General features: G+C 47.7%; 1 protein-coding gene across 1 annotated transcript; it reads right to left on the minus strand.

Annotated features, from left to right (window-relative positions):
• Positions 1 to 133: 133 nt before the first annotated feature.
• Positions 134 to 9,049, minus strand: BAG2 (BAG cochaperone 2). Its single transcript, XM_082481037.1, has 3 exons — positions 8,728 to 9,049; positions 2,371 to 2,480; positions 134 to 993 (listed from the first exon to the last, which is right to left on the minus strand). The coding sequence occupies exons 1-3, from the start codon at positions 8,877 to 8,879 to the stop codon at positions 593 to 595; spliced, it is 663 nt and encodes a 220-aa protein (XP_082337163.1). The 5' UTR covers positions 8,880 to 9,049; the 3' UTR covers positions 134 to 592.
• Positions 9,050 to 11,740: the final 2,691 nt, after the last annotated feature.

Below are 11,740 nucleotides of genomic sequence, written 5' to 3' on the forward strand. Positions count from 1 at the left end.
GGGATGTGACCTTTGCATGGACGTGTTGCTTTTCACCTCCTGAGTTAGGATCTGTCTCTTGAAAGCATTGTGATCTGCTTATGAATAGTGCCAAATTATTAAAGTGATAAATGGTAATGAGTAGGACAGTGTGTTGTTTAGGAAAATACACAGTTTATTAATGTTTTTGATTTATTGCCATGATTCGTCTTTGTCCCCAAAAGTCTGGTTCACACGCTATGTATACAGCAGAGAAAAGCTGAGATCTCACTACATGACAAAACAACTTTAGTTTAAAAAAAAAAACAACAGGAGAATGGAGGAAAGGCTAAATTTGGACGCTTTGACAGTTCAGCAGAAGCACAATTACAGTTTGCAACAGAGCAGTATCGACTCTACAGGAGAACTCCTGCTAGCATTCATTATTGCCAAAAGAAGATGCCAATGCTACCAAAACCCACTAAATGCTTGCACCTCGCAATCAAAGTTACTTTGGTGCATGTGTATGCGTACATACGCGTGTGCTCGTACAGAGAATTTTTCTTAGCTTCTGTGTGTTTTTTATGGAGGTTTGCTCATCCTGCGATTTGCCAGAAGTAGCCAGGAGGATAATTTAATCCTGCTTGCTGTTGCAAGACTGTCGAACAGATGATTTCTGATGCTCCAACAACGTGATTGACTTTTCAGAATTTTCTAAGTTTCTGAGCAGAGTCTCTAGCCGCCTTTTAATTTTCTTCTGATCCTCGATGGCGCATCCGATTACCACGGACTGAAATTTCTGATCGATGGGTCCTGCTGGCACGTCAGATGTGCACGCACCGTAAAGCGACATTAAGCGGATTTTGGCGTCTTCCAAATCATCTAGAAGTTTATTAACAATTTCATCGATCATCTTGGTGGCGTGCAGTAGGGATTCCTGCTGCTGGGCGTTTCGGATGGTTTCTACAGAAACCTCTACAGTGAGGGTTCGGCCCATCAGACGATTAGCAGTCAAATTAAGTTCTTCTCTCTCACCTAAATCGAAGACAAGAAAGTATTCTAGGTTACAGGTGAATACAGGTGAATACAATCAAACTGCTACAACTTTGCAATAAACAAGGTTGTTTTTTTAAGTAAGTGACAATCAACAAGATTTCCAAGGGACAGAAAAGAGGTTTTTTTTGCATTTGCCTATGTCCCTCTTATTTCTTCTGATTTGAAATGAGGCATTAAGCTTTACTAAAAATGTAAGCAATGCTTTTCTGCTGCCAACACAATGCTTGCTGTGTCACATTAAAGCAAAGCATACGCTATTATCAGGAAACATTATTCATTAACAGAACGGGCACGTTAAGGACCTTATGCGCCACTGTGAGGGAGAGATTTAGAGAGTACCCCAGAAGGCCATAAAGAAAAAAAAACGATTTCTGACTACCCGATGCAATTAGGAGCCATGAAAAAAAAAATGGTTTTCTATTTTCTGAAAATATAAGTTTTAAGTTTTTTCCTAAAACACAACATATTTGCCATTTGCTCTTGAAGAGCCAATAAACCAGCAATTTAAAGCTCCTAATATAAACCATACAGATTTAGGGAATACATTTAAAGCCATATATCACGCAACCACAACAATGATCTTAATCAACAGGTTTTGCAGGCTGTACACTTTGTAGCACTCATGCCTGTCCAGTAGTCAAAGCCATTAAAATCAACTATATTTAATCATCATAATTATCATCAACTGATGCTCCCTCAACTGAGCTATATTAACCTGGATTTTGAAAATAAATCTGTGAACTGAGTATGGGCTTTCACATAGACGGTAGTGACATTCATGGGAGACTGTCCAGCTGAAAAGAAGGCTCCAGGAGATCTTACTGCGGCCTTCAGTACCTAAAGGAGAGCTGGGGAAGGACTTGTATGTGATGTAGTGATAGGATGAGGGGGAATGGTTTTAAACTGGAAGAGGGCAGGTTTAGATTAAACATTAGGAAGAAATTTTTTACTTTGAGGGTTGTAAGGCACCAGAACAGGTTGCCCAGAGAGGTTGTTGAGGCCCCATCCCTGGAGGTGTTCAAGGCCAGGCTGGACGTGGCCTTGGGCAACCTGTTCTAGTGGGAAGTGTCCCTGTCTATGGCAGGGGGATTGGAACTCAATGATCTTCAAGGTCCTTTCCAACTCTAAACCACTGTATAATTCTAACAGTATGTGAATTTACACGGTGAAGACCAAGGGGATCCCAGAGTACTGGCTGGCCCTTCAGCAACCTCTGCTGGCTCCAATGCCCACACCTTCTGCAGCAGCAAGTGACCAACTGGAGCCACTGCCAGCGACCAACCAGAGCCACTGCCTAAGGCACGGGCTGTTTTGGCTGTGGGTCAGCTGGGAGGGTACGGCAAAGCAGCTTCTCACCTTCACTGATGTGCCGCATATCCTGGCTGTTCTGTATGTTGTGGATCATTTCTAGCAGGATTTCTTTCTCTTGCTCCATAGCAGACGCTGCGTCACGGAAAGCCTCTACCCTGCACGTGGTTGAACCAAACAAAATGTTTAAATAATAAAATAGCTCTTCACCTACATAGCTGCCAAGAACTGTTTTTTTAATCTTCGGCCTAAGTACAGTCAGTTCGTAATTCTCCATGAGCCAGACTCTCTGATTTCAAGACCTTCTCCCATATCTTAACTTCACTTTTCAAGGCTCAATATAATTACAAAAAACAAATGGGGAAAAAAAAAAACCAACAAAACCAAAACAACATTAATTCAGTCAGACTTAAACTTTTTATTTTACTGACAGTGCTGTTCTATCCTACTCCGTGGTTAGTCTGGATATTCAGAGCCTGATGGTACTATGGGCCCACAGCAGAAGTTCTGTAGCTAATTGGCAATTATTATCAGCTGCTTAACTAGAAGATAAACTGGCCCAGTCCCCATCAGGGAACTTGGTGGTGAAGGTTGCAGCTGTGGGGATGGAGGCAGCAAGGAGGCCTGGCTCCCCCGCGGTTCCCAGGCCAGCAGCACACAACCACTGCAACCCACCTACAAAGCAACAAACACTCCAGAAAACTCAAACTCCACCTTATAGCCGAACGAGCCGTTTCATGAGGGAGAAAAATGAGCAAGAGGGACAAAGCTCACACACTTTTATTAATGTGACAAGGGCTTCCCCGCCAGGTGGTGTGCCTTGGTGGCTGGGAGAAGATGCTGGACCGCCTGTCCTGACAGTCACTGGTGTTTTCCACGGAGCAGTGCTTGCTGTGATTGACACGGGAAGGAAGCTTCTGTGGGAGCAGCTCCTGTTTCTGGGCTTCCAGGGAAGCAGGAAACTTGATTCCTCCCAAAACAGGACCCCTACTCCAGTCCTGTTCACTGTACTGAAACTCACATGTGGTGCGGCAGAGGTGAGGGGAAAGCCCATCAGAAACTGCTCTCCCTGAGAACCATTTGGTCTCCATAAACTGTGTGGTTGGGTGCCCGTAGTCTGCCCTCCTCCTTGTGCCACAGGTACAGACCCGTCTGGCCATGGGCCAGGTGAAAATGCCATACTAGAAATCTGAGTCCAGTGCCTTAATTCCTGTCTTATTCCCTGTTTTAAGGAGGGGGCTTTTGCTTTCAGCCAAGTCATCTGGAAAACCATGTCTGGGAACCCCAAACTACCTTGGAGACTGGGGACAAGAGGGAAATGTCCCCCCTCCCTTGGCTTTGCCCTGGAGGCTTGAGGACAGAGGCTCAGTTGCTGAGCTGCAACTGGCTGCAAGAGTTGTGCCAAAAAACGTCAACTCTGCCTTCCCAGAACCCACAGAAAAGCTGAATACCATGTGAACCTGGCTGATGGTTTCACATGCTTTCAACACACAGCTCAGGAGGTCTAGCTGCTGTGAGCAGCATGGGAATCCATCTACCCTGAAATGTTTATTAAACCTGACCAGGAAAAGGGGAAACAAACCAAAACATCCTTAAGTCTCTTAGATGCTCTGTGCTCTTCAACATTACTGGGTGCTGCCCCGAGAAGCTAATGGTGGCTTATCACTGCTGCTTCAACAGATAAGGGCTTGTCTGATGAGACAGGTACGGAGCTGCTGCTCCTTCCTCAAAGGCTAGCTGAGGGCAGGTAACTCCAGAAAAACAGCAGTAAGAGAAAAGAGGGCAAAAAAAGGCAGAACGGGAGCATTTGAGGATATAAATAGTCACACTTCGCAGGCAGCCTGCTCACAAAATGGTTCTGTTTTACAAAATATTTAGCCTAATTTAGTCAGTGAAAGCACCAGCTTCAGGCCTTGCCTTTAATGTTCATTCTGAGGAGGAGTGGGAAAAGTTAATGCAATGCAAATTCTTGCCGGGAGCAAATACTTTTAATTATTATTTTGGACTGGTTAGTAAGAGCAGTGAGGCAGGTGGAGTCATTTCATACTTCAGATGTCTGCACTTTGTAATTTAGGAAGTCTGGCAATATTTTCATAAATGCCTCACCATGCCTTCCTAAAAAAACTAGTATTTTCACAATTTTAAAAATGCATTGTGGTCGCTGGAAAGCTTAAAATGTGGAAGTGCGGAATTTCAATTTTAATAGTGTTTTTAAATCGGATTCAGTATATCACTGTACAGACTTAAAAACTATAAGTCTATATGGATCAATCCGTGATTTCCACAGGCTTTGCTGGGTCCTATGAAGAATGTGGAAAAACTGCATTGCAAAGATGTGGGCTGAATTGGTGCAATTCTAAAGAGAGTGCCTAAAACATCACTGCTGCCAAAAGCCAGCTAGCTACTGGTATGCAAGGTAGGACCTAAAAGCCAAATGATCAGAATTAATGATTGTATAGCGCAAAAAAACCCCCTGTAATTTACCAACAGGAATTTTGATTGACATTATTTTGCAGAGAGTCATATAACCAAATCTTGAGAACTATTTTATTTGCAATAATTGCTTCTTGGGAATTATTTTAACCACTTTTTCAACTCCAATAGAGTGCCATACAACTGAAATCCACTGGAATTTTAATTTTACTGTATTTGGTTCCATAAACGGCAGTGAAAATAAGCATGTACCCTGGCACCACGTAATGGCACATGAGGGGGCACACCAGCTCCTGCCACTGGGGCAAAGGGACAGAGAAGCAGCACGTCAGGACTCCCCCCACCTCTCTGCTATCCCTTCTAGAAATTTCCATCCTGGCCAATTACTAGCAGCATGATGGGGCTAAATAACTCTCAAAAAATAAACTCCTGGGGTTTCAGAGACCTGTCGAGGGCAGAGCGGAGGCACAGTGGGATAACAGCGTATGGGCAGCAAAGGCAGCACCTGAGCAGCCAGCCAGCGAGCAGGAAAACAGAAGAAGGTGGGGGAATGGCCTGAGAAAGGCAGGACAAGGGAACAGCGGAAACAGCCCACTGTCACTGCTAGGGACCTGGATCCCTTGGAGGTCACAACAACAGGACAGGATCATTTTGGAACAGCGCTCGGGGTGGGGAGAACAAAAAAAAAAGGAAACCACTCACAGCCACCTCAGGAAAACAGTTAGTGCTCCAGAGAAGATGTTGCAGAGCTTTATCAGGGTGAGATACCCACCCCAGCTTTACTCTGTTTCTCTGCCCCGGCTTGTACCGAGGCCTGTGGCCACCTGCCCCCATGGTGGGCTGAGTCCTGCCAGTTCCTTCAGCCCCCAGACCACAGCCCGGGAGAGACCCCGGCCCCCCGGCAGGCACTGTGCACCTTTCCCTCCTTGCTTGCTGTGAGAGCATCAAGTCCACACCTCATGATCAGCTCTCATAACTTCTGTCCTAAAATGTGCTTTAACTTCATAGGCTTGTGTAAATCTTCACTTTCATTGTGTGGGGGACAAAAACAAATAAATTGTAAAAGCTAAACCTCTAGCAAAGTGACCGACATGGAAAAGGGTGGCAAAACAGCCCAAGTCTCAAAAAAACAACTAACCAAAGAACAAAAGGCAAAGAAAAGAGAACACAAAACTCCTATTAATGCCCAATTATCAATCATCTAGATGCAGCAGTGTGATCTTTTTCTAACAGATGAAAACATCCAATCACAATTTTACCTTGAGTGTATTTGTTGCTTTGAACATCAACTCAATATCCATCCATTACCTAAGACTAAAAAACAACCATTCCTTACTTCTGATTTTTCCCGGTCCAAGAGCGATTAGCCACACAGTGCCTTTCCTTCCTACATGCCATTTGCATGAGCAGAGCATTCCCCCGTGGAACAGGTGGACCAGCCTGTGCTTTTGTTTCCAGATGAGAAACTCGATACCCGCTTTCTTATGACAACTGCAATAACTCTGTCCTTTAAACTACTCACTGACTTAAACAGCTCACTGTTAAAGCTTGCGCGCTGGAGGTACAGATAAGTTTTCAAAGGAAATAAGAAACATCTGAAGATGGTGCAGCTTTTTTCCTGAAACAGAGCTGAGCACACTGGATGGAGACCAAGCAGGGGGTTTCACCCCAGCATCCTCAGATGCTTAAACCAAGTTTCTGTTCTTGGGTAAGCGGTCCCCATGAACATACAAAGGAATGGTGCGAGAATATGGTTGTTCCGAAGGAGATCAGGACAAAAAGTAAACAAAATTAAGATTTCTTTTATATAAAAAAAAAGGCAAGAGTCTGACTTATCCCATGTATCATTACACCTAGGACTGAGTGTTCACTTCGCACAACCACCAGAACACGGTGACTCATAAACAGAGACTCTGCTCCTGCTTCCAGCTGCTCCCGAGATGTCTCAGCACTCACCAGCAGCCAGGGCAAGACGAAGGTCCAAGCCCTTACAAGGGACAAACGTGCCACCTGCCCCCCCTTGCTGTCCCTGCTGGCGGCCTTACACCCTGGCAGCCAGATTGATCCCTCTGTCCCGCTCACTTTCCCTACAAGAAGAAACTCCCTCCCCAAACACCTAGCAGGGAGGCACAAAAATACCCTGTTACTGTCAGAAAAGCAGCTCTCGCAGTGGAAGGGAAGGGAGAAAAGGGAAGGCTGTTCAAACCAGAGCATTTCCGATGGGATGAGGGTTGCCGTGGGGTTCGGCCGACCTTAAGCAACTTCAGAACTGAGACTGTTGACGGGTTTAATTAAAGCCTGTAGTTCACTTTGACACATTTTTACTTATTATATTTAAAAGCAATATCTCTATAGCTAGGGTCTATAGCCAAACTAAACCGGCTGGAGAAGCAAGAAGCGGGGAAGCTATTCCTCCTGTCATTCAAATAACTTTGAAATGAAGCATGTTGATTAGTTGTGCGTGGAAAAGAAATGAGACTTGAGTGACTTCAATCAAAATAGTTTGGCTCTTTTTTTGTAACTGTCCTGGATTTAGAACTATGCCTGTTTGAAAGACCCACAGCAAACTGGGAAGCTTAATGTGGGGTCTAGTTTCTGGTTAACCAAACTGTCTGCTTTGTTTCAGAGTCGCTCAGCAAATTTAAAACACATTTTTGCATATTCTGATGCTCATTTTGTGATTATATATTCATGCACTAGACCTCGATGTGAGCAGTGAAACTTGTTTGCAGACAGCGATTTTGTTTAGTCAAATTGAGAGAAGTCTGCGAAGGACTTCAAGGAGACTTAATCAAGCTAAGAGAAAGGCTAATATAAAGGCACATAAAGTCCACTCCTGAATAATGCTAAGTAATGCAGGCAGAAAGGGGAAAACGCAACTCCTGTATCCCACAGAGCTCTTTTAATTACAGGCAAGTCCTAGAAACATTCGGGGTGGTTCTGTGAAAGCTGCTGATCAATATGCAGCTGTAATGAAGAAAAGGGCGTGTTGAAACAGTACCGGCAGGAGGTGAATCAGTGGTACACCCACGGCACCCTGCGCATCCATCCACCTCAGGAAGGACACCGTGTAATTAGGCAGAGCTGAGAGGACGAGGAAGATGATTAAAGGCAAGGAATTGTCTCTCACGTGGCTGAACTGGAGGAAAAAAAATCAAATGGGATTTTTGGGGGAACGTCAAGTAGCAGGAGGAGACAGGATGCATCTCAGCGCAACGAAATTCGCAACTACCTGGGAAAAACACACCTAAGCTGGGGAATGTGATGCTAGTCACGTTACAGTTACATGATTTATTACACTTCAGAGAGAAGTTGGACAAAAACATGGGCAACAAAAACATCCATAGCTGGACCCGTAAGCGCAAAGGGAGGTTTGGGAGGCACGAAGCCTCACCCGCCGGCATTCAGCACTGCGGCTTAAAGGCTTGCGAGGGCCTCCGAGAGTTCGAACGACACCGCGTTTAATCCGCAGCTTTCCTGCATCTTCTTACGAAATACCCGCCGGAGGGACGCGGGACGGGGCCTGTGGGGCTACCGAGCGGGAACACCGACTCCATCCCCCACCCGCGGCCCTGTCACTCCCGCCCCGCCACCAACCCGCCATCCCCCCTTGGCCTCGCTTGTTCTGAAACACCAACCCGCCATCCCCCCTTGTTCCTCGCTTTCTCTGAAAAAACGCCTATTTTCATACATTCGCACGCACATTCCTATTTTCACGCGTTTCCAGGCCACGCTACTTCACCCCAGAGCAGCAGCTGCCGCTTTTAAACTTGTTCTGCCTCCCCTTCCCCCCCATTCCCGCCACGAAGGGGGACCCTTTCTCCCCCACTCACCTCAGGAAGCCTCACCTCAGCGCCGCTCCCCTCCATCCCGCCGTGAGGAGCCACCGGCTCGGGCCTCGGCGGCTCCCGCCCCCCCCCCCCCCCCCCGGCCCGGCCGCGGCCCCCTCCCCTCCGCCCTCCGGGGCCCTACCTGAGCTCCAGCTGGTCCAGGTTCTCGAGCAGGCGGCTGGAGCGGTCCGCCATGGAGGTGGAGCGGTAGAAGCGGCCTCGGAGCTGCCCGCCTGACTGCTGCTGCTGCTGCGCCCCCTCGCTAGCCTTGGCGCTGATCTTGGCCTGGGCCATAGCACCCGCCCGCTGCCGCCGGCGGATCCTTGCTGCGGCCGCTCCCTCCCCGCGTCCCGCAGGCGGCGGCCGAATGCTGGCACCTCGCTCATGGCCAAAGAAGGAGCCCGCCCAGCCGCCTGCCCCCGCGGCCACCCCGCCTCCGCGTCGGGCCCCGGGCCCGCGGGCACCGCCTCACGCAGAGCACCGGGTCGCCGGGCCTGGGAACGGGGGGAGGCACACGACATGACACGACACCGCGGCGCTGCCCCCCCCGGCCGGCTGCGAGGCGGATCAGCAAGGCAGCCCCGCCGGCAGGACCGGGCAGCAACAGCAGCTGTGTCATAGAATCATAGAGTGGTTAGAGTTGGAAGGAACCTTGACGATCAAGCAGTTCCGACCCCCCTGCCATGGGTAGGGACACCTCCCACCAGACCAGGTTGCTCCAAGCCCCATCCAGCCTGGCCTTGAACACTTCCAGGGATGGGGCACCCACAACTTCTCTGGGCAACCTGTTCCACTGCCTCACCACCCTCAGAGTGAAACATTTCTTCCTGATATCTAATCTAAATCTACCCTCTTCCAGTTTGAAGCCATTCCCCCTTGTCCTATCACTACATGCCCTTGTAAAAAGTTCCTCTCCAGCCTTCTTGTAAGCCCCCTTCAGATACTGGAAGGCCGCAATAATGTCTCCCCAGAGCCTTCTCTTCTCCAGGCTGAACAGCCCCAACTCTCCCAGCCTGCCCTCAAAGGAGAGGTGCTCCAGCACTCATATCATCTTTGTGGCCCTCCTCTGAACCCGCTCCAACAGGTCCATGTCTTTCCTGTACTGAGGGCTCCAGAGCTGGACGCAGTACTCCAGGTGGGGTCTCAGCAGAGCAGAGCAGAGGGGCAGAATCACCTCCCTGGACCTGCTGGCCCCGCTGCTTCTGATGCAGCCCAGAATACAGTTGGCCTTCTGCACTGCACATTGCTGGCCTATGTTGAGCTTCTCATTCACCAACAACCCCAAGTCCTTCTCCTCAGGGCTGCTCTCAATCCATTCTGTGCCCAGCCTGTATCTGTGCTTGGGATTGCTGTCACCCATGTGCAGGACCTTGTACTTGAAGTTCAACCACTCCATGAGGTTCAACCACGCCTTGACCGCTCCAGCCTGTTAAGGTCCCTCTGGATGGCATCTCTTCCCTCCAGTGTGGCACCTGCTCCACACAGCTTGGTGTCGTCATCAAATCTGCTCAGGGTGCACTCAATCCCACTGTCCATGTCACTGACAAAGATGTTGAACAGCAGATTGGTGGTGGACAGGCTGAATTCATCAGCAAGCCAAGGGTACTGGTGGGTGACATGCAGGGATGAAAACTTGCAGGGGAGAAGTGGTTCGTGTTGTTATCAACCCCTCAGTGGCACCCTGTGTCCTGCCCCATGGGGGTGCTGGAGTGCAGTGCCCAGCTGCCCACGTAGCTCAGGATCTCTCCATGCCCCAGAAAGCTCTTGGGGAGCAGCAGAGGTGCCCCATGGCCACCCCGGGCACCCCTGCTGCTCCCCAAGGGCTTTCTGGAGCATGGAGAGACCTCTGCTGCTGTTCCCAGTCCCCTTCCTGACAAAAGGAGCAAACCCTGGACCAGCCAGAAGCAGCATGAGGTCTGTCTCTTGCTAAACCAGAGACCAAGGCAGGAGCAATGAGTTTTTCAGTATCTATGTTAACTCCATTTGAGATGGTAGCGGCTAGTATGAGAATTTGCTTTCCAGAACTGGTTTGTGTGGTTGGTTCATTGGTTTGCTCTTTCATTAAAGCAAGCAAGAAATAAAAATCCCACCACCCAACTGTTATTTTTATATAAAGCTATTCAAAAAGTGAGCTACAGAACTGAAACATCTGAAAACGCAAGAAACAGGAAGAGGAAAACAAGAAATGCTTAAAAAACCCAGAATCCTGTCTGAGGGGAGAGAGAAGTAAACCAGAGACAGCCCTTACTGTACACAGAACCTGAACAGCATTCCTAAACCTAAGATACTTGAGATATTGCCACTGATCACGTATCTTTCTGGTGCCAACTATAAGAGCTCCCTGACTATCTGCAGAAAAGAAGCCATTCTACCAGCAGATGATACAAAAGGCTTACTGGGAAGAAAAGTGTTTAATGTTCTCTTTTTATGCCAGAATGAAAAAAATAGATCTGTTTCATGGTAGCCAAGGTGGCAGATCTACATCTAGCAATGACTTGTTCTGAGATCATGTTTAACTTGACCGTACTGTTACCTTTAACTACAAGACAACTGTACGAAGCAGTACCTTCTCTCTCGCAAGCACCCACCGTGCCAACTTCGCAAACAACTTGCACAGAATCTCTTGTACTTCAGGTTCCTGCTGGGAGCGCCAGTTCCAGTGATTCAAGTCACACATAGGCTTCGCTTGCCACTACTGTGAGTATTTAAAAAGGAATTTGCTTATCCCAAAAGTCCAGGTTTGGGCAAATACCCCATGGCTCTAACAGACCAATTTTTGGCACCCAAGAGGGATTTTGTTGCACAGGGATACTGTTTTGTATGCTTATCCTGCTGTGATTCAAAATAGCTGTTTTCTCAGGCTTGTCCATTGAGAATGATATCATGTCCCAAGTGCTCTCGTTAAATTAATTGCCTGAGTTTTCTTTGTTTTACGTAGTTGGATAAGTAAGGCTTACTGCCTGTGAGCTCATGGAAATAACTACATTTGAACAATTGTTCCATCCATCTCTCTAGAGATGGATGGAACCTCTTTGTAGAAGGTAATTAAAAAACGCTTTCCACCCCAAACAGAAACCATTTGTAGGCATGACATGCAGTTTGCAAACGTTTTTTTCTTAGGATCCTTCTATTCTTCCCAAGCCAATTTATTAAGT

This window comes from Vanellus vanellus, assembly GCF_965231255.1.
Source record: "Vanellus vanellus genome assembly, chromosome: 3".
In the NCBI taxonomy this organism is placed as follows: Eukaryota; Metazoa; Chordata; class Aves; order Charadriiformes; family Charadriidae; genus Vanellus; species Vanellus vanellus.